Source organism: Physeter macrocephalus, chromosome 16, assembly GCF_002837175.3.
Source record: "Physeter macrocephalus isolate SW-GA chromosome 16, ASM283717v5, whole genome shotgun sequence".
NCBI lineage: Eukaryota > Metazoa > Chordata > Mammalia > Artiodactyla > Physeteridae > Physeter > Physeter macrocephalus.
Window position 1 is genome coordinate 17,100,369 of NC_041229.1, and position 23,413 is coordinate 17,123,781.

Here is a 23,413-nt window from a genome sequence, read left to right on the forward strand (position 1 = left end):
GGTTTTTTTTTTTTTTTCTGGCCGCGCCTCGCGGCACGTGGGACCTCAGTTCCCCGACCAGGGATGGAATCTGCGTCCCCTGCACTGGAAGCGTGGAGTCTTAACCACTGGACTGCCAGGGAAGTCCTGGACCCATCGTTTTCGACACAGGTTCTCACTGTCTTTTATTTGCGCATTGGATGACTGAAAATGTTACTGTAATATTTAAAGGGGACTAAATTCTTTCATCAAAAGCTTTTGTGGCTTGAACTTCAAATAATTTATTTTCAAATTACTTTTACTGTAATTCTTATTAATTCAAATAGGTTTCTGATTTGATATAAAACTCTGTAAATGCAAGGAACAGTTTAATGAATTGAAAGATAGGATTGAGTCTTTTAAAGGAAGTGTAGGAAATATGCTGACAGTAGTTGCTTAGATAGAAATCAAATCTTAATGGCTTTGTTAATGATTTATAGTGAACACTGTGTTTACGTTGACTTGGAGGAACGTGTGCAGTTAGAAAGATTTCTCCCTCTGGGTTTCAACAGAATCTTAATTTTTTTTTTTTTCTTTTCCTGAAATGTACTCAGTTCTAAGGCTAGCTCTCAGAAACGTTAGCAGGAATTGCAGTGCCTCTGTCGGTGATGGTTGTATTTGGGTTGGGGTAAGGGGTTTTTCTTTCAAGTTGGGCACGTAACTGATATGGTTGTAAAAATGGGATCCAACAGAAATGAGAATGGGGGAAAAGCCATTTGAAGCTTTAAGACACAGGGCTCACATACCAGTAAGAAACAAGTGTTTCAAAAACATGCAAGTTTTTTGCCTCTTTAGAAAGTCTCAACTTAGATACCATTTGGAGGGGAAGAATTAATAACCCCAAAGCTTTAATTAGTGTAAAATTTCGATAACTCTGGTGGCTTTTTTAATGGCTACGTTGATCATTGGCAGGATGATTTTTTGGTTGGTTTGGTTGGGTTTTTTTGGACAGCCTGTATTGTTGGTTGGACTTTTGCCTATTTAGACAACCTGACTATGCTGATTTAATGTTAGGTTCAGTCTTCCACACAGCAGAGGATGAAAAAAAAGGTTCCCCTAAAACAATTTTGCAACTGAAGGAGTAGAACAGGGGACCTTATTTGCTCTTTCTCTGGGCAAGCTGTCTTCGCAGTAAAGAGTCATTGGTGTTCCTCGAGTCAGGAAGAGTTTACATAGTTGCCATAGTATACACCGAATTCTGTTCCAACTGTGACTTGCCCTTTTATTATAGACTTGACTGGAGAGACTTCCCCGGTGTAAATGAAGTGCTTTATTTATTAGCAGCCAGGCAGCGGGGCTCTCAGTGCTGGCAAAGGCTGGCCGTGCACTGGTAATAAAGGCATTCTCCAGGAGCAGTGTGCTGAGTGCCTAAAGAAGGAAGCAGTAGTAAACAAGGTGTTTTACATTCAGGACAGTTTCTCTCTCATCTTGAAGTGTGTAATTGTGTTCTGGATAAATTATGGAAATAAAAAAAATCAGAAGTTGCTCATAGGGAAATCACCCTCTTTAAAAACAAGTAAATTTTCCAAGGCAGAGCCAGTAGAAGCTTGGCAACAAATCTTGAGGTTGGCCGGTTAAAAAGTACAAACTGTATGGGCTGGAGAAGCTGATGTAACGGGGTTCAAACACCAGCTCGGCCACTTAGCTGCATTCCATTAGGCAGCTTATTTCAATTTCTCCGTGTCTCAGGTTCTTAATCTTTAAAGTGGGGACATTGAAAACTCCAGGAGTTTGAGAAGGAAAAGCGTGCAAAGCCACTAACACAACACCTAGCGTCAGAGCAACATACGTTCCCTTCTCCAAGTCCTGGTGCCTGAGAATGCGATTTCTCATTTCAGCTTCTTGCTGGAAGATTTGCCCCATCACCCGCTTCAGGCAGTTCTCTTGTTGGTCAAATAGATTCCAACCCAGGCTTAGTGTTGTGTGTAGTTCATTTACATAGTGTTTATAACAAAATGAGGTTTCAGGAAAGAATCCTTGAGTTAAGTCAACTGATGATTGAATTAATGGAGGATTTCTGAGTACACTGCATTCCCAGCCCCACTCCAGCCCTAATCAGCTCTGCTGAAATGGTCTTTACTGATCATCAAAATAAATTTTATCTTTTTTTTTTTTTTTTTTTTTTTTGCTTTAGGTAATATGCTTTTTCTTCCTTGTAATGAATGTCCTGGCAACTTCTAGAGTACTTTGGGAGACCTGCTTGCGAGTGAATGGGCCTCTCTAGTGCCAGAGTTTTATTTTTAGAATTTGTGGGGCAGATAGGGAAGTTATAGGGAATACAGTTGCTGGTATAAATTAAAAGCCAGTTTGATTCCGTCTCTTAAACCTCACCCACATATACCAACTAGCAGTCAAAAATGTCTATACGTGGGGCTTCCCTGGTGGCACAGTGGTTGAGGGTCTGCCTGCCGATGCAGGGGACACGGGTTTCAGTCTTCCACACAGCAGAGGATGAAAAAAAAGGTTCCCCTAAAACAATTTTGCAACTGAAGGAGTAGAACAGGGGACCTTATTTGCTCTTTCTCTGGGCAAGCTGTCTTCCCAGTAAAGAGTCATTGGTGTTCCTCGAGTCAGGAAGAGTTTACATAGTTGCCATAGTATACACCGAATTCTGTTCCAACTGTGACTTGCCCTTTTATTATAGACTTGACTGGAGAGACTTCCCCGGTGTAAATGAAGTGCTTTATTTATTAGCAGCCAGGCAGCGGGGCTCTCAGTGCTGGCAAAGGCTGGCCGTGCACTGGTAATAAAGGCATTCTCCAGGAGCAGTGTGCTGAGTGCCTAAAGAAGGAAGCAGTAGTAAACAAGGTGTTTTACATTCAGGACAGTTTCTCTCTCATCTTGAAGTGTGTAATTGTGTTCTGGATAAATTATGGAAATAAAAAAAATCAGAAGTTGCTCATAGGGAAATCACCCTCTTTAAAAACAAGTAAATTTTCCAAGGCAGAGCCAGTAGAAGCTTGGCAACAAATCTTGAGGTTGGCCGGTTAAAAAGTACAAACTGTATGGGCTGGAGAAGCTGATGTAACGGGGTTCAAACACCAGCTCGGCCACTTAGCTGCATTCCATTAGGCAGCTTATTTCAATTTCTCCGTGTCTCAGGTTCTTAATCTTTAAAGTGGGGACATTGAAAACTCCAGGAGTTTGAGAAGGAAAAGCGTGCAAAGCCACTAACACAACACCTAGCGTCAGAGCAACATACGTTCCCTTCTCCAAGTCCTGGTGCCTGAGAATGCGATTTCTCATTTCAGCTTCTTGCTGGAAGATTTGCCCCATCACCCGCTTCAGGCAGTTCTCTTGTTGGTCAAATAGATTCCAACCCAGGCTTAGTGTTGTGTGTAGTTCATTTACATAGTGTTTATAACAAAATGAGGTTTCAGGAAAGAATCCTTGAGTTAAGTCAACTGATGATTGAATTAATGGAGGATTTCTGAGTACACTGCATTCCCAGCCCCACTCCAGCCCTAATCAGCTCTGCTGAAATGGTCTTTACTGATCATCAAAATAAATTTTATCTTTTTTTTTTTTTTTTTTTTTTTTGCTTTAGGTAATATGCTTTTTCTTCCTTGTAATGAATGTCCTGGCAACTTCTAGAGTACTTTGGGAGACCTGCTTGCGAGTGAATGGGCCTCTCTAGTGCCAGAGTTTTATTTTTAGAATTTGTGGGGCAGATAGGGAAGTTATAGGGAATACAGTTGCTGGTATAAATTAAAAGCCAGTTTGATTCCGTCTCTTAAACCTCACCCACATATACCAACTAGCAGTCAAAAATGTCTATACGTGGGGCTTCCCTGGTGGCACAGTGGTTGAGGGTCTGCCTGCCGATGCAGGGGACACGGGTTCGAGCCCTGGTCTGGGAAGATCCCACATGCCGCGGAGCAACTGGGCCCGTGAGCCACAACTACTGAGCCTGCGCGTCTGGAGCCTGTGCTCTGCAACAAGAGAGGCCGCGATGGTGAGAGGCCCGCGCACCGCGATGAAGAGTGGCCCCCGCTTGCCGTAGCTAGAGAGGGCCCTCGCGCAGAAGCGAGGACCCAACACAGCCAAAAAAAAAAAAAAAAAAAAACTGCTTTGTAAACTTTAAAAAAAAAAAAATGTGTACACGTGTCAGATGTTGTTCCACCCTTAAAATAAATTACCTTGCTGATAACAGCCTTATTTAATGGCTACAGTATATTGTACCTACTTGATTTCTTTTGCCCAGAACGTGTGCTATTTCTGCCCTGATGGTATATCTGCTAATTGAATTTTAGAAAATCGGAAGGGTTTTTTAAATGGCTGATTTAAGAAAGGCACCAAAGTTACCTGTTTGTAGCCTTGTGCTACACATCAAATTGTGTTTTGTAACAACCTGATTGTCATGATATCTGTTTCAAGGGGAAATTTATCAAGTCACAGTGCACCCTTCTGTTCGGAAGAAATAGTTGAGGACGTGAGCAGAAATTATTTTTACATAAAGGCTTCAGGCGGTTAGGAGTACTGACATACATATCATATTTTCATCACTGTCATTCGCTTCCTTTGCCTCAGATAAATAGGTCATTATTATTCCATTGCAGCCATCTTATGACGCTCCAAGTACGGAGCTCTGTGTAATATAACTACTGTCCAGCTGACCCATATAATTTATTGGTGATTTTTACAGAGTGACATCCTTGGGCCACCACCATCAGTCAAGGCACTTCGATATCTTTCAGCACTTATAATTTTTTAGCATTTGTATTGTAACCATGTTAACATAGCTAGGAATTGTCATTTTCTGAGACACTGGATTTTAGGTTGGCCTTAGCGATTTCAAAAAATAATACAGTAGTGATGATGATACCACCGTGGATTTGCAGAGCCTGTTATGTGCCAGAGCACGGCAAGGGCAAACATTTGCAGATGGCAAAAGTTTTACCTGAATGATTTATTCAGTAACGACACATTAAAGGGATCTGGTCTTATATTATTTAATTATAAGTAATAAATGAGAATGTTTAGGCTTTTTAAGAAACGTACAAACAAAAAATCCCTCTGGTTCTGTTTTATTGCTTTCCTTGCTTTAAATACAAAATCACAGTCAACTCCTCTGCTCCTGTCTCCTTTGCAAATGTTTTATAGCCTTAATATGAATATAGACAGAATATACTAGGGTTCTGAGTAAAGACTAAAATTAGAGTGGATGGTTATTTCCACAGAAACTATTCTATTAGAGCTTAATTGAATTGCACTTGGCTTTAAGTCCCAGCATCTGCAAGATGGTAGTCAGGATCTATAAGGCCAAAGGGATTAAGGCCTTTCACTGGGTAGCCTTTCCATGTGTTCCTTTTATACGCTGAAGATTCCTATTTGTGTTGCTAATAAACTTCCTTTAGGTAGAAGAAATCTCCACAGTCCGGTAGACTGGTTTGATACTCTAATCTCCTCAAGGCAAGTCCCATGTTTCGAGACAGAAGAGCATTTGAATCATGCAGTTTAATGTTTCCTTACTAGATTGGGTTACCCTGAGGAAATAGGGTATTGTCCTTTCTGTACAGACCTCCACCAGGGCCAGCAAAACGCCCTTGAAAAGCTTGCTCAATTGGCAGGAATTCCCTTTCCCTTGTTTTAGTCTCAAATCTGGGAATAAACTGCTCCCCCCAGCTGGGTTCTGAATTCTGTGTTTGTCACCGTGACCCACAGAGGAAAAAATAAGCATGGCTTCGTCTCCTCTGATCACTCCTCCTCTTTGTTATTATTCTGTAACACTCTTCAGCCCGCTAAGCTTTCACTGCTGGATCAAGCTAGGGAAGATTTACCTTTTCACTTGCTACAAGCCCTGTGGGCCTCGTTCTCACACCCAGGTTACTCCCCTGGATCAGAGGATCTCAAGGTGGGGTTTCCTTTTGCTCTGCTCCTCAAGCATCAAGAATTTTTGTTTATCTGTGGCTCTAATAATTTTTTCCTTATCCCTCTAGTTGCCTCTTTTCTAATCCTCTCCCGAAGGCTGGTCTATTTCTAGGTGGATTTGGCTTAAAGCCATCTTAGACGTCCCTTCTCACACTTCCCCACTGTGTCCTGCCAAAAAAGGATCCTTCAGGGCTTCCCTGGTGGCGCAGTGGTTGAGAGTCCGCCTGCCGATGCAGGGGACGTGGGTTCATGCCAGTGAGAGGCCCGCGTACCGCAAAAAAAAAAAAAAAAAAAAAAAAGATCCTTCAGCAGAAATAGGAGAGCGGGTGGAAATCCTCCATTTACTCAAATTGCATCTCTATTTATTCGGTCTCATTTTTTTTTTTTAGAATAGTACTTATCTTTGACCTTTGTTTCTAAATGTGACAGGATTTTTTTTAGAGAGTGAATAAGCCACCCTGAGTTGATATATAATTACATAGAGAGCTCCTTGAGAGCAGGGACCGTGAGCTTTCATTCTTGTATCCACACTACTTGCAACATGTACAGTTGCTTAGTTGGGATTTGACATCTAGAGAAGTGATGGTGGTGATGATGATAGCAGCTACCATTTATTCAGTTTTACAAAAGGTAGCCACAGTGCTAAATGCTTTACATTGAGTTTCTTTTTTTTTTCTTTAAATTTGTTTATTTTTGTATTTATTTTTGGCTGTGTTGGGTCTTCGTTGCTGCGCACGAGCTTTCTCTAGTTGTGGTGAGCGGGGGCTGCTCTTCGTTGCGGAGCACGGGCTCTAGAGCGCAGGCTCAGTAGTTGTGGCGCATGGGCTTAGTTGCTCTGCGGTATGTGGGATCTTTCCGGATCAGGGTTCGAACTCGTGTCCCTCATTGCCAGGTGGATTCTTAACCACTGTGCCACCAGGGAAGTCCCTGATTATCTTTCTTAATCCTCCCAAGAGCTCTGTGAGATAGCTTTTAATTACTATCCCCACTTTACAGATGAGACATTGTCTCAGGGACTTTAAATAGTTTGCCTAAAAATCTTACAGCTAAAAAGCAATCTCTCTTGTCCCCTCCCTGATTGACCGTTGTACCTATTGCCTATATTATACTTTTTGTTCTGTAAGTGGGAATTAGGGATCAGTTTTCACCAACATTGCAGCTTCTTAGAGGCAAGGACAATGTCTTATACTGCTAAATCCCCTGCTATGCCTGGTACGGAATTGGACATTCAACAATTATTTCATCTTTTGCTTTTGAAGTCTCCTCTCCTCCTACCTGTGCTGTGGATCGATTAGGACATTTATGAGGGGCCCTGGCTACTGTCACGTATCCTAGAAGCAACAAACTAGAGCAGATCTGGAGATAATCCAGATATCTGTGGATCTGAAAGCCTAGACTTTTTGACATGTTCTGTAAGAGATTTTCTAAATGGCTGGAAGGGCGTAGTCTGTAGAAGGGGCGTGGTTCAGGACTGCCTGGAGCTTTGGGTGAGTCATGAAGATGTAGTTTCTGAGAACAGAGTAATAAAGTGAACTGTAAGGCTTCCCAGGATTTTACTGAGTTTCCAAAGGGTCATAGTCAGGTCCCCACCCCTACTCAATAAATAACAGAACTGCCTATACTTTGGGAATCTTGACATCCACTAACAAGGTGAGATTGTTTACTGAGCCCTCCCACCTACTTCTATTAAGTGACCCCTTGAGTTTTCTGTGAGGTGACCAAATAGCTCAAGGGCATGTGAGCTGAGGTTGAGTACAGTCATTCCTTGGTATCCATGGGGGATTGGTTCCAGGACCCCCACATACACCAAAAACCTCAGGATGCTCAAGTCCCTTCTATAAAATGTATACTTTAAGTCATCTCTAGATTACTTATAATACCCAATACAATCAATGTAAATGTTATGTAAATACTGGTAAAAACAATGTAAGCACTATGGAAATAGTTGCTGTCGTGCAAATTCAAGTTTTGCTTTGGGGAACATTCTGGAATTTTTTTTTTTTTTTTTTTTTTTTTAAGTATTTTCTGTCTGTGATTGGTTGAATCTGCGGATGCTGAACCTGCAGATAAGGAAGGCTGATGTATACGTATTTCCCCTACTCCATTTGTGGGACCTGCTGTTCCTCATGATGGCCAATACTCTTACCTTTCCATACCTCTCCAGCATACTACTTGGCTAGTAAAACCACTGCAGGCTGGAGTGTGGACATCACAACTTCTGACAGCGATTCCAGGCTTAGTTGTATTTTGCCCCTAGATCTAGCTCAGCTTAATAGACTCGTTTTGTGGACTATGGAGAAAGGTGTGTGAGCCTTACCAAATGTGGCTGCTCCTGTCTATTTTCTTTTTTGGCCGCGCAGCTTGTGGGATGTTAGCTCCCCGACCAGGGCGTGAACCCGCTCCCTTGGCAGTGAAAGCTCGGAGTCCTAACCACTGGACCGTCAGGGAGTTCCCATCATGTCTATTTTCTAATTCACTTCTTGTTTCGCATTTTAATCGATCCTATTAACCAAATTTTAATTGATGGAATTTTTTTCTCCTTTTTTTAAAGGTGATGGACAGAATTTGTTTACGAAAGATGTGACAGTGATCGAGGGAGAAGTTGCAACCATCAGCTGCCAGGTCAATAAGAGTGACGACTCTGTTATCCAACTACTGAATCCCAACAGACAGACCATTTATTTCAGGGACTTCCGGCGTAAGTTTCCATCTCTGTAGCACTAGATGGCAACTTTTTTTCCTACACGTTGTCTTGATAAAGAGATTGCCAAGGTCTCCTTTTTTTACTTTTTTTTTTTTTAATTTAATGTTAGATGCTTAACGTTTAATCAGTTCTTCAGAGGAAAAAAGAGACATGCAATCATAATCTTCCTACTTAATAGAAACCTTGAATGGTCCTTTTTTTAAAAGTAAGACGGTCTTCCTTTGCAATAGGAATTGATTGTAGTAATTCAAGGTGCATTGCCGTTGAGTCCCAAATACTTAGCTGACACAAACAACTCAAGTAGGGTAAAGCAAGGAAAATATAGCATTCTCAAAGGTAATCGGTTTGGTTTGAAGACTGAAGTTTCCTAGGCAGTCTGTGCCTGTAAAGACAAAACCAAATCTCCTGTCATCATAGCCTGTGGTAGGTGGAGGTGCCCGTGTGCTGAAACCCTTCCAAATGTAAGATCACAAAAGCCAGTAATCGAAACTTAATTGAATATCATAGCAATGGTCCCAATGGGTGTCAGGGTTTGGCAAGGTCAAGAATCGGGTCTTTCGAAAAATTGCGATTTGAGAGCATTGGTGCCTAAACAAAGCGGGTGTCAGGCATGTCGCCTCCTGCCCACTTGTCCCTATTCTCCCCAACACCTCAGAACATTTCGTGACCTGTGGAAAGAGTTATGAACCTAAGGAACATTAAGAGGATTATGGAGGGTAAAAGGAGAGAAGCCAGCTTCTCATTGTTAGAATGAATTTTTGTCATTAGTATATCATGATCTAGCCTTTGCCAAATTAATACGAGGATTTTAAAAGTGAATATTAGAAATCAGTAAGAAGCTCGCATACATTCCTTTGGGGATGACTCTGACTTCCTACTTTTTGCCTCCTCAGTTTCATCCCCGTGGAGACGAATGCAGTTAGGAAATGGGGTCAGGTCTTAGGCCCCAGGCCATGAACTTTTGGCAGTGCCACCTCAAACCACACGAAACACAAAGATGCATCAGAGTTAAATTGGATTGTTCTGCTATGACTTTTTTTTTTTTAATGATTTTCATTTTGCTTTTGAAGTTACTAATAATGCTTTTTTAAACTTTTCTCTCATAATATTAGAACCTCTATTTCTTTTAAGGCCTCAGATTTTTAGAGACAATTTAAAAGCCTGTAGGTTCTACTCCCTGAAATTTCAGTGCCAAAGGGGGCTCACTGCCTGCCCTTTTCCTCCTGTTCTCATTCTGCCTGTCTCCGATAGAAGATCTGAAACAATTTATGAGTAAGTGCTCAAAACTGACAGCAAGGGATATGCGTGTGTACACAGACACACACACACCCATGTGTGTGAGTTTCCTTTTGGGTCGGGGATATATATGTGTCTACAAGCAGTTACTGCAGAAGCCCTAACTAGGAACTCAAGAAGCACAAAGAAGTACCCACCAGGTGCAGAAAGACTTAATCCGTGTGTCTGCTCGGTAGCTGCCTTTCTAGTCACCTGCCTTTTGCCTCCCCTCAGGAAGGCAAATAGACTGTCGTCTTTCTCACAACACTAACTCTGTGTTTTGTTTTCCAGCTTTGAAGGACAGCAGGTTCCAGCTGCTGAATTTTTCAAGCAGTGAACTCAAAGTGTCGTTGACAAATGTCTCAATTTCTGATGAAGGAAGATACTTTTGCCAGCTCTACACTGACCCCCCTCAGGAAAGTTACACCACGATCACAGTCCTGGGTAAGCAGTGCACCAGGGCTTGTCCTGGGAAACGAGGGGGTGACACTTACTGCCAGATGGCTTCCAACAGCTAGGAAAAGGTTAACGGTAAATTTTACCGTTTTAGGAAGACTCACCGCCCATCTTGCTGAATTTTAAAAATAGCCTATTTTACCAAACACTCGAAGGAATGGCAATCAGCAGGCTTTCTAGATTTCACCTGCTCTTGGGTTTCAACCCTCAAGCTTCAGAAGCAAAGATCAAGAGAATTTAGAGCCCTCAAATGAATCACTCACCACATGTAATGTCATTGCTTCTAACTACCAGGACTTTCTTTTTTCCCTTCTGTGCAGTGGAGGGGGAAACAGGCTACCACATCTGCACCCTGTGGCAGAGCTCTGATAGGAAATCCACTTAATGATTTTTCCTTCTGAGTTACATCTCATTTAATATTGTTGACCTCCTTTTCTTCGGCTTGACTTATTGCCTCATTTATTGCTCCCACTCAAGATTATGCTGTAAAAATCATACCCCATGAACACATACTTTGCCACAAATTGCAACCATTAGATGTAAAAGAATGAAGAGCTTCTAGGGAGAGAAGGCTGATAATGAGCAAGGACTGTGGATTGGCTGCTGAGTACACCTGTACCTCTAGCGGGTTAAGTATCTTCACGTACGATGGCTAGATTGCGACTTTCAGCAGAATCCCCGTAGCCAGGTTTCCATGTGTATGTTTTGATAGAGTCAGCAGATATTCCTGTGGTGAAGGTGGTCTGAACTAGTCACCTTTTAGACAAACATATACTCCAGTGCCTAACACCAGCCAATTTGGATTTTTGAAACTGAGTTTTCAAGGACCTACACTATAGCGTGAGGCAAGATCTCTGATTTACACCTTCAGAAAGATGATGAATCAAAGCCTATTTGAGGCGGCAGCTTTTCAGTGTAATGATATGAAGATTAAAGGGGAAAGATAAATATGAAGGATGTTTTTGCTTAGTGTGTGTGAACATATATGTATTTATTGGGTGTATGTATTGATTTGCTGCCTCGTTACTTTATTTAAACACAGCTGTAATAGGGAACATTTTTTTAATCCATTAAACTAAAACATATCCCTAATGCTTACATATATGTTATTGATAAGAGGAACACTGATTTTAGACAGGTTTCATGTCTGGCCATGTTGCTTCTGCTGTGATCTGTGTTTGGTGATGTGTACGTGTTTATCTCTAATTGCGCCTTTGATCCCTATTAGATCTGCAGACATAGTTAAGTGTGGAAGGTTTGGCTGGGATGACCGTTTTGGAATTTGGCAGATGTACCGAAAGGTTTCTGGAGAAGTCTTTGAAACACTGTTTGCTTGTTGGAGTAAGTCATCAGCTGCATAAACTTCAAATAGGCCATCTTCCCACTGACCCACCATTGCTTATGGTGTGTCCATGAAAGTGACGGCAATTAGATGGAATATACTTCACGGCATTTTGCATTTTCAGAATGTTTCGCTACATATACCTTTAAGTATGAATGTCTTTATTTCAAAGAAAGAGATGATAATAATAGAGGTTAGTCGTCTTGCCCAGGTTACAAAGCACATGGTGAGAATCAAGAATCTTAGACTTCGAAACAGACCTTACTCTTCTGCCTCAGAACCTCTGGGTCTTCTAGTCTAGGTTGTTTTCAACAAAATCCTGAAGGCTGCTGTTTCAAGATTTTCTCCGTAAAGGTGCACATCTTTTGTTTGCAGGAGTGTATCTGGTCTCTGACAAGCAGTTACTGCCGGTCAGTTTTCAGTGTCTGGTACATTTGTTCTCAGACCCACTAGACTGGGCCAGTTGGACTGAGTACACCCAGCACTAGGCTTTTGAGAAGCATTATGCCTGTAATCCTTTTGGAGGTCTGATTATTCTAGAACTAATAGGTTCCTTGCTTGTATTGTAGAGAAACATTAACTTAAATATACTTGAAAGTAATACTGGTAGATGCTCTTTTTGCAGATATTATGCATTCATTTAATATTCCTTCCACTGAATTTATTCTAGGATTCCTTGACGGAGTCAAATTGTTGTCATCGGTGCTTGAGTCTTTCATATTCCAAAATCTGACAGCTTCCACTGATACTCATATATTCAAAGCTTCCTCCTAAGGTTTAGAGTGTTCAGGTATTATAATGAATGAAGAAGGATCTATTAGCGTCGTCTTCGTTTCTACCTGTGGTTCTCTGAAAAGGAGCCAATATGTACTTACACAGCTGTCAAACTTCTTGATTGGCTGAAGATGCTCGTTTCAGTGCATGCATCTTTATTAGTTGTTTGAAGCATTCAGCAAAAATTTCAGCATAATTATAAGACATAGAGATGGGTATTTGTTGGTTACTATTATGTTTATTATCTTATCCATGTAAAAACTGAAAACTCCCCAATGATATTTTGATGTATTTGGGTCCCTTTTAGGATATTCATTCACTTCTTCCACTTGTGATGAGTTTGTTTCTTCCTCCAGATCATACTGCTGTTCATGAGAGGAGATGAGTGAGAGAGAAAATATGCTGCTTTCACATTAGTATAGTTACTGATACTAGTAGCTAATATTATTACAGTCCTGTCCTTCTAAGATTAGTGTTCACTCTTAAGATTCCAGGAGCAGGAGAACCTAATTATTTTAAAGGGTCTTAGAGTGAGATTCCACATACTGATCAGCTTTAAGTCTCCTCTTTTGTTGTAATTAATGTGACTTATCTTGATATTGCTGATTTTTTTTAATGTTGTAGGCGTAATGTTTATAATTACCACTCTTAAAGATGTGAAGTTAGCTAAGAAGAATGTCAACATTTCTTTGCTATTTTCTAGTATTTCCCTCTACGTGACTTTTATTCAGGTTTCCATCTCTATGCTCCTCCTTAGATATATCTTTGGTTATTTTCATTAATGGCTGCAGGCAGTTTTCACTAAATGTGTCTGTTAGTGGACGATGTATAAGTGTATTCTATGGTTAGTAGCAGTTCTAATTCAGTTTTTTCTTATAAATGGATTTTGATACCTTACTAACCGCTTTCGTATTTGAGTAGACATTATGAAGTTAAAGGGAAAAACGGGAGAATGAATAGACCAAAATAAACTTTAAGATTTTCTTGTCCTACCCCCCTTTTTTTCAGAAAGATAGACTTAAATCACTTCATTTATATTTTCTAAAGCTTTCTTGCTTTAAAAAAAAAATCTGAGAGAAGTTAACTTTATAACTGATATCAGTGAACCATTATGACTCACATTTTATTTTATACTTGTAAACCAAACAACTCCTACTACATTTGACTCTTTCTTCTTCTAAACTTCGTAAAGATAATAATTGTGACCAGTAATACTGGTCACAATCTTGAGAAAACTGTTTATGGACTTGGAAAAAGTCATTCAGCCATTTCTCAGGATGTTCTTCTCAACAATAAACAAGTCCTTTATTTTTCTACACTGGTCATATTTTCCACCACTTTTGCAGTTTTCCACATGTCTTCCTTGGCTGTCAAGTTACAGGTGATGTCAGCTCTCCAGGAGGAGCTAGCATTAGTACAGGAATCACTGGGAAGGATTAGGGAAGTGTAGATTATATCTGCTGCAGTAGAGGAGGTATTAACATGGATAAAACCAAGCAACAGGTAATCTAGATAAGGACCTATTTGCTGCCATTCACACTCTCAACCCCCAAACAAAATCTAAGAGACATTGGTAAATTTTCCTCTAGCCTAATTTATACGTACCGCTTGCCATTTCCTTACTTTGAACTAGCAGACATTATTGATAATGTGAAAAGAACACGCCATCATCCTTATGACCTTCTCCATCTGATGGAGAGAATTAAGTACTTCCTCTACTAAGAAATACCACTGAAGGTGAATTGCTAGTGGAGGTTAGAAGAAGCCTGTGAGGAGGAGAGAGAGCTCTCCAGTATCTTCAGACTCAATACGAAAAAGGAGAGGATGAAGGAAAGATAGCCAGGAACACGCAGAAAACTAATATCTGACAAAGACTGTGTTTGAGCCTTAATGCCGTGAAGACCTGACAATTGATATTTGCTGGAACCTTTTAACAACTCCTGGATCTGTTTGCATCAGGAGGATTCCCAGGTTACCACCGAATGACCATCCAGGTGTTTCTCCCAAAGTTATCCATGCATACTGAAATCTGCTCTATCCCATCCTGTAGTATTTTCCAAGGAAGAGAGCTTTGTGTATTACATAGAACCTTTAGCTATTTGCCGTCTTTGTCTCATCCGAAGAGAACCGTTCTGTGAGTATCCCATACTCAATTTGAGTTTCCTTAAATTGAGTTGTATCCCATCAATTACATTACTCAATTACATTTCTCATTGAAAATCATTGCACATGTCAATATCAGAAATTATTTTAACCACTCCCTTTTTATTTCTGCCTGGACCTTGAAAAGAATTAATACTGTTTGACTTTCAGCCCTACATTTGTTGGGAGGACATTCCTAGCTCTTTTACTCCTTAGTTACTCCCTTTTTATCTAAGCCTCTTCTGTTCCTCATAGCTCACCAAGATCTTATTTTCTTTAGGCTTGGACAATCTTTTCCTCTGACATTTGCTCTAACAAAAGCATTTTATTCAATATTCCTATTATACGGCACACAGAATTTAGTAGTATTTGTTGGACATAAACATCTAGTCTCTCTGTGTACCCCATATCAGCTATCTATGTACGTGTAATGAAAATCTTTAACCTACCTGATTGCCATCTAGGAAGGATAAACTGCGTTGAGGAAATAGCTAGCCAAAGTCATCCCATTTACTTTTATACCTGCCTTTCTGTCTCTTAAGATGTTGGCAGATGTGCAACTCCAAATTGGATGTTAGACTATCTCTCTTTATGCTTATTTTTTCTTAAAATGTAAACTAGGGTAGTTCTTTGCCATGTTTAACTACTCATTGGGGCCACATCACTTTAGCAACATGTCCAGTTGAGCAACTGTGTTAGTTCCCTGTTATACAGGGAACAAAGAAGAGGCCTGCTTTTGCCCTATACACTCCCCCTACCAACTATCTTGCTGAGAAACATATACAACAAATCATTTTCCTTTTCCTTTTCCATAATTCTCTATAGAAATTTTCAACTGCTTCAATTCAGTGTAAAAGTCTTCCTGTGGGTAGAATTTTCACATTGGACTAGAACAGTTGGAAATCTCAAATACATGGTTTAATCCCATAATTTATTGAAACAGTATCAGAGATTTATTATTCAACTTGATCATCAGGATGGCATGTTTATACATATTTAATTTCTTGTTTCTCTTCTGAGTTGAGAAACTTATTAATCATAAGTCTTAGAACTGTCTTTGCTTATTCATGGTGGTCAGGACATATATTCTTAGATTCAGTCTGCTGAATTCAGTATTCTTACTGATTTTTATTTCAAGAAGCTCAGTCTTGAATAAGGTTGCACTTATATGAAGTTTCATTGTCAACTCAGTTTCCGAAAAGATAACATGCTTTCTTTATCAACCACCATCATTACTCTTTATTTGATATTCAGCATTTTAGCCCCCAAATATTTTATTCTAATCATTTTATTACATATATGTTTAATATGCTTAGGGAAGAGTGGTTTTAATTCTGAGGTAGAAACCTAACCTACAAACACTCAATAGTCTTTTTCACCTTTGGTTTCCAACATTTGCAGCTTTAGATTACAGAATATAGAAAATCATTACAAATTAACTCGCATTTCCTATATTACTACATCTTCATAGCTAAAGGATTTTATTACTTCGCCATCCGTCAGAGGTCAAGATCATATTCTAGATCTCTATAAATAATTTGAATTGAATGGAAGTGGCTCTGAGGCACAGTTTTTCTGTGTATGTTTATGGGGGAGTGATTCTTTTACGGGACTCCACGTTTTTGATCTTTGCTGGTTGACATTGGAATCTTTCATATGAAGATTGAAATCCAAGGGTTGAGTTTAAGGAGAAATATTCCTTTCAGAGACTTCCAGGTAAGGAGGATAATATCAATAGTGTTTACTCCTCTTGCTTTTATATCTGCTTTCTGGTCAATTTTCTAATGACCGATTGATAGCAAATCTATTATCTATATTTTTATAACTTGGTCACTGATAACTTAGGAGTGGAAGACTGGTCATTTTATCAGATAACGTTAGGACAAATTCTAAAGTAAGGGATTTCACGTAACTCACTTTATTTGATAATGACTTTGTCTTCCTTCTGTTTCCTCCAGTGGCAGTTTGTTTTAAATTCCCATCAGGAATGTCTATTATTTATCTCCTTTTTTTTGAGAGCAATGGTCCTAGTTTCTAATGAATAGAAGAATATGCCCAGAAATAGATTCTGTGTTTAAAAAGCACACATGTTTAACTTGTAGTCCCACCACGTAATCTGATGATCGATATCCAGAAAGACACTGCGGTGGAAGGTGAGGAGATTGAAGTCAACTGCACTGCCATGGCCAGCAAACCAGCCACGACCATCAGGTGGTTCAAAGGGAACAAGGAGCTCAAAGGTAAGATGCGAATTGCCTGGTACTGAGGTAGCCAGTCCACACTCGATCCCAGCAGGAGTACACCTTGGTGGACGTTAAATGCAAAACACACCCCTGAACAAAAATGCTCATTTATATTGGGTTGGCCAAAAAGTCCGTTCTGTTACAAGCAAAAATGAAAGACACATTTTTCATTTTCACCACGAACTTTATCAAACAATGTATTTCTTAACCGAACGAACTTTTTGGCCAGCCTAACATATGGTTTGCAATCAGTTACTAAGTGTGCCTGAGCCCAAAGCTTAACGGCATTTTACTGTTCTAATTCATGTCCTCATTCTGTTGTTCGAGGGTTCATGGTGATATGTGCTGCTAGAAGTTTACTCAGAGACTCAGAGAGAACCAGACCTGTAAACTAGAACTCGCTAGACCAGTTAGAATCACTGAGGTATCCCCTGAGCTCAGGCTGGCCCTGTCTGTACCCTTAGTTCTCCTTGCTTTTTACCCTGTGACCCAGGGTGGGTCAGGACCCCAGATTCTTGTGTTACACCTTGAAAAAAATGTATAGCAGTCTTGGTCATGGTGAATACCAAGTCATTCTAACATCTTTTGGACTATCGGTTGTTTTGACAACGTGCTTTCCTGCAAGGGTGCTTGTGCTAAGTAGCTGAGAATCTGTCTTCATAGCGAACTTGCAGGCACCACGCTTCATGAGAAATCTGTGATTCAGTTGCCCGTGTCAGCAGCCTGTTCTCCTGCAACGTTTCTGACTTTGTGCTGGCAGCACAGGCAACTTTTTTAACCCTGCTCCTATTGTCTCTCCCTCAGTACCGGGCCATCCAGATTTGATTCCTGGATCCTCGGACACCTGCCCTCTTAGCCACTGCATCGGCTGAAGGATACAGCCTAGCCCCTATTTTTGACTCTCTTTTTGCCAGTTATCCTGTTCCTCATGCATGTCTGCATTCCGATTCCTTTCTTTGCAAAAGGTTGCCTTGCAAGTAGTGCCCAGGACAGAGGACTCAGGGCCTGAACTCCTCTGATCATTTGACAGAAATGCTTGCTGTGTGCCTCAATTTCCTCTAAAATGGGGATATTAATATTTACATACCATACCTTGTGTGATTCTTATGAAGATGAAATGAGTGAATATTTGTAAAGCATGGGGCTAGTGTCTGGGCCAAGGTAAGTGCTCTGTATGTGCTTGTTAAATAAATAAATAGTTCCAAGAAGAAAAGAAAGTCCTTTTAGAAAGAGGATATAAAAATCTATATCTAGAAACAGAAAAATCTATATATAATGGCTTAAGTTTCAAAAAGCTTGCTCTGTTTTAATCTCCTATTTCCTAGGTATGGCTTTGGAAGGAAGGAGTTTCTCATTTCCCCTCTGCTTTTCTGTCTAAGTGAATTGAGCCATTAAATGTGTACCAATAAGTACAAAACATTAAAAGAAAGTTAATGGTGCGCCATGTCCCAGGGAGTGCTGAGTTCAGGAAAGGGGCCTCCTTGGCCTATTCATCCCATCCGGAAGCCTCCTCCCCCCCTTTTCTGGGTGTTCTTGGACGTGGCTCCCTTCTGGCCTGAAGCCTATATCTTACTTTGCTCTACCCACTGCCACTGCATTTTTTTGTGTTCTTCCAAAAGTCTCTGAGTTTAAACATTTCAATTACAATTTCATTTAATTGTAGTTGCTTTCCCTGTTAATTGCTGATGGGGGTGGGCAAAGGGGGTTGTTTATATCTTTACTCCTGATTGAATTACTTAAGGGATTTGGATGACATCCTGGAATTTTTAAACCGCATGACAGCCTAGTAGATGTGTTAAGTTCAGATGGTCATGGGGGAAAAAACACTTCTCTTTTCTTTCTCCCTAATGCCTTGAGCAGTCAAATGTCAAAATGGGTCAACTTTCAGCTGCTTTTTTGTGGGAAAATTTAAGACAGAAGAAACGTATATTTAAATAAAAATAGTAAATAGTATGTGGAGTTGATGTTATCTTAAATACTATCCTGCAAGGCTGAAAAGTAGGAAATTAACATTTTATCAGTTATCTACCCCCAGATTACCCTTATCTGGAGTGACTTCCATCATGTTTATTAAAATAATAATGTTGGGGTAGAGGGAGGGAGGGGAGGATATTTAAGAAAAGAGTGAGATTCACTCAGCTCTGGTTTCTTGGGATGTCCCCCCAGGCAAATCGGAGGTGGAGGAGTGGTCAGACATGTACACTGTGACTAGTCAGCTGATGCTGAAGGTGCACAAGGAGGATGACGGGGTCCCGGTGATCTGTCAGGTGGAGCACCCTGCCGTCACTGGAAACTTGCAGACCCAGCGGTATCTAGAAGTACAGTGTGAGTACCTGTCTTAGTCCTTTCTGGCTGCTGTGCAAACTACCACAGGCTGGTGGCTTATAAACAACAGAAATCTACTGCTCACGGTTCTGGAGGCTGGGAAGTCCAAGGTCAGGGTACCAGCATGGTCAAGTTCCAGTGAGATCCCTCTTCCTGGTTCATGGCTGGCGCCTTCTCACCGTGTCCTTACAGGGTGGAAGGGGCTAGAGATCTCTTTGCAGCCTCTTTTATAAGGGCACTAATCCCAGTCATGAGGGTTTCACCTTCCTGACCTAATCACCTCCCAAAGGCCCCACCTTCTAACACCATCACATTGGGGGTCAGCATTTCAACGTATATGTGTTTTTTTGCTGGGGGGGAACGACACAAACACTCAAACCATAGCATTACCCAAGTATTTTATCCTGAGGGTAGAGAGTAGCAGTTTTTTAAAAACACTTCAGAAGCCACTTATTGAATACATATGTTTTTATATAGTTTAGGTAGAATTTTTATCTTGTCGTCTTGGTAGAAAAATAATCAAAGGATTATTTTACTGAAACACTGCCATATTATAGAGTGCCAATGAGGATTTTGAAAATACTACATTTAACCCAAATGTAAAACTTGAAAATGATTCCATCTGCTCTAGTGCATGACTTAATTAATTAAATTTTGTGAATATTTACTGTAATCATTTCTATGCCAACTTCAAAATCTAGGGTAATTCCAGCCGCCCCCCGCCCCCCACCCCCAGCTTTATTAACCCCATCATAAGTGCTGAATTTTTCTTCTAGAAGGGATTTTATTCCTACTGAACGTCAGCATCTTGTTTTAGATTGCAAGTTCTCTTCTATTTTAGCTTAAATTATAGCGATGCGTTTAAAAGTGGAACTCTTTGGGATGAGTGCCGCGGTCTTGATGGCTTCATCAGTAAAAGCTGGATCATGGTGAATGAGGTTTCTCCTCACTGTGCCCTATGGACTAAAGATGCTCTCCTACTTGTGGAAAAAATATCTTTTTTCTGCCCAAAATTATCCTTGCACCAAAGTTGTGGCTGAGTAGCCAGCTTCTCCCTTTTTTCAAAAGACTTCTGTAACTTGACCTCTGCAAAATTCCAGGTGGCATTTGAGTGTGCCTAGTGAAAATGTTACAAGAGTTTGATTGGATGTCAATGATTGGGCATCAGATAAAGGAAAAGCATTACTCTGTATGAATTATTCTGTTAATTTTCTAGGGCTGCCATAGCAGGTTACCACAAATTTAATGGCTTAATAAACAACAGACTTTTATTCTCTCACAGTTCTAGGGGACAGAAGTCTGAAATCAAGGTGTCGGCAGGGCCAAATTCCCTCCAAAGGCTCTAGGGAGAGGATCCTTCCTTGCCTTTTCTGGCTTCTGGTGGTTCCAGGTGTTCCTTGGCTTGTGGCCACGTCACTCTCTGTCTCCATCTCGACCTGGCCTCCTTCTCTTCTCTGTGTGTCTCTTATAAGGACAGTTGTCATTGGACTTAGGGCCCACCCGGGTAGTCCAGAATGGTCTCAATTCAATATCCTTAACTTAATTACATCTGCAAAGAATCCTTTTCCAGGTGAGGCCACAGTGACAGGTTCCAGAGGTTAGGAATTAGGTATGTATTTGGTGGTGGCAGGGGTGGGCACCATTAATCCCCCTGTGATATGTATCACCTGCTTACGTTGCCTGAGCAAAACAGGGGATGGAGAAAGTTATAAAAAGTTGCTTCTACGAGGCCATCCCATTCCACTTTGTGAGCTTGGCTCAATTTAACATTACATAATGCCAGTTTCTCTTGTTAATTCATTTCATCTACTTCATTATGTAGCTTCATTATGGGCATCATGCTTATAATTTTCATATCACTAAAACTATTGTGGTGTAATGTCCCTATAATGGGAAAACAGAAAAGATCAGATATTATCTAAATTGGCAGATAGTAGATTTCTTGTGACTTTGTTAATATGTAATTCATTTAAGCAAACTTAATATCCATTAACTTTCCTTGTAGGGGCCCATTAGCTTTAATAATACATTAGCTCCTCTGTGAGACCTGAGTAGCTGTTCACCCAGTTCCCACCCCTAAACTCTTAGTTTCCCAGAATATCTTCTAAATAGACTATAGCCCCACCCACCTACAAAATTACACTCATTCCCAAATGCAAAATATTTCAAGCACTACACCTCCTACCCCTGGAAGACTTGCCAATGATCTTTATAAAGCCTTTTCTTTTGAAGATTCAAGTGAGATTTGTCCTTCTAAGAAAAGGAATAAAGCTGCATATCTGAATCCATTTGACTTCAATCTTACAAAGTACTGCCAGCCCTTAACTGCAGGAAAGTGACTTTAATGCCTTCCCCAAATTGAAGACACATCCCTGGGTCTTTTTTTTTTTTTTATTTTATTAATAATTTATTTCTTTTTGCTGCGTTGGGTCTTCGTTTCTGTGCGAGGGCTTTCTCTAGTTACTCTTCATCGCGGTGCGCGGGCCTCTCACTATCGCGGCCTCTCTTGTTGCGGAGCACAGGCTCCAGACGCGCAGGCTCAGTAGTTGTGGCTCACGGGCCTAGTTGCTCCGCGGCATGTGGGATCCTCCCAGACCAGGGCTCGAACCCGTGTCCCCTGCATTAGCAGGCGGATTCTCAACCACTGCACCACCAGGGAAGCCCACATCCCTGGGTCATTTTTAACTGTAACATGGCACCTTTTTTTTTTTTTTTTTTTTTTTTTTTTTGGTGGTATGCGGGCCTTCCCTTGTTGTGGCCTCTCCCGTTGCGAAGCACAGGCTCCGGACACGCAGGCCCAGCGGCCATGGCTCACGGGCCCAGCCGCTCCGCGGCACATGGGATCCTCCCATACCGGGGCGCGAACCCGGTTCCCCTACATCGGCAGGCGGACGCGCAACCACTGCGCCACCAGGGAAGCCCCCAACATGGCACCTTTTTATGGGAGACTCTGTTCTTTTACCCAACGTAAGCCACACAAACATTTTATCCTTTGATATTCCATTTCTTGGAATGTATATAAGGAAAAATGTCTTTTTGCATAAAAGAAGGTTAAGAATTACAAAGCAATGTGTCAATCTGAATGGAGTTTAGAGTCTGATCTGGCATCTTAATACGATGCTTCATGCTCAAGAAAGTCACCTGACAGTTCACTACCCTCCCTCTCTAGAGCACTACTGAAAAATTTGCGGAGTCAGCCAGGAATTCCTTACGTAGCATCTTCAGACACATTGCAATTCTCTACTTCATTTCCTACCAGCTTTACTCTCCTTGAACACCAGCAGCTGTAGACAACAAAAAGCCTCATGCCTCAGGTGCTCAAGGCACTCAGTCATTGGGCACTAGAACTTCCTTAGACCTTGGCCAGTGGTGTTGGGGGTTCAGCTGCATTCCTCCCATAGGAGGCCCCTGTCTGCAGACAAGCCACACCATGTCTCTCTCTTTTTTTTTTTTTTTGAAGTATGCTTGATTTACAGTGTTGTGCCAGTCTCTGCTGTCCAGCAAAGTGTGACTCGGTTATACACATATATACATTCTTGATGGCCATGTAAAAAGAAGAGATACTTGGATGCATGAGATTCAGTAGCCAGTGTGTATGGATGGTGAATTATTCTGGATACTCTGTGAGGAGTAACATTAGACCATTATTTTTTAATTGGCCCAAACTCTGGACTCAGCAGTTCTTAAACTTTCGGGGATCGTTGACCCCTTTAAAATCCTTTGACAGCTATAGAGCTGGAAATGATGACATTCACCACATTTTACTTCCAGTATAAGGAGTGTATTTATAGTTTTCCTAATTTTAGGTATTCAAGGGCCACTTTCACAAGTTTTACCAAATCCACAGGTCATCTGTGTTCGTATCACATTTAGAATTTTTAAGTCATTTTATTGCTTTAACCTAACCAAGACCTGTGTAAAAACACCTGTAAAATTATGAGTTTTATTTGCTATGTATATTCTATCTAGTAAATTTTAAAATAAATATACAACTATTATTTTTTAATGTCCTTTCCTTTGCCACCTAAAAAGATTTCTTATACTATCAGTGATAAACATTAGTTTATCACCAGGACATCCTGAGCTGGTCCATGGACCTCAGATTAAGAATTAGTCTACTCTGGGGAAATGAGACTACCTTCGAGGCAAATCTAACCTGATAGGATTGGTGTTAAGTATACTCAGTTCAACCTTGGCCCATTTTGCTACATGAAGTTTTTTGGAAACCTCTCTCTACCTCATCTAGGATGGATGGATATTAAT

General features: G+C 40.7%; 1 protein-coding gene across 3 annotated transcripts in view; it reads left to right on the plus strand.

Moving 5' to 3' along the window:
- CADM1 (cell adhesion molecule 1) overlaps window positions 1–23,413 on the plus strand; it is a 333,247-nt gene that overhangs the window by 259,676 nt on the left and 50,158 nt on the right. For all 3 annotated transcript variants that reach the window (XM_007126762.4, XM_007126763.4, XM_007126765.3), the window contains exons 2-5: window positions 8,441–8,587; window positions 10,160–10,312; window positions 16,685–16,822; window positions 18,992–19,150. In XM_007126762.4, coding sequence (XP_007126824.1) covers window positions 8,441–8,587; window positions 10,160–10,312; window positions 16,685–16,822; window positions 18,992–19,150 — 597 coding nt within the window. The remainder of the gene's footprint in view (window positions 1–8,440; window positions 8,588–10,159; window positions 10,313–16,684; window positions 16,823–18,991; window positions 19,151–23,413) is intronic.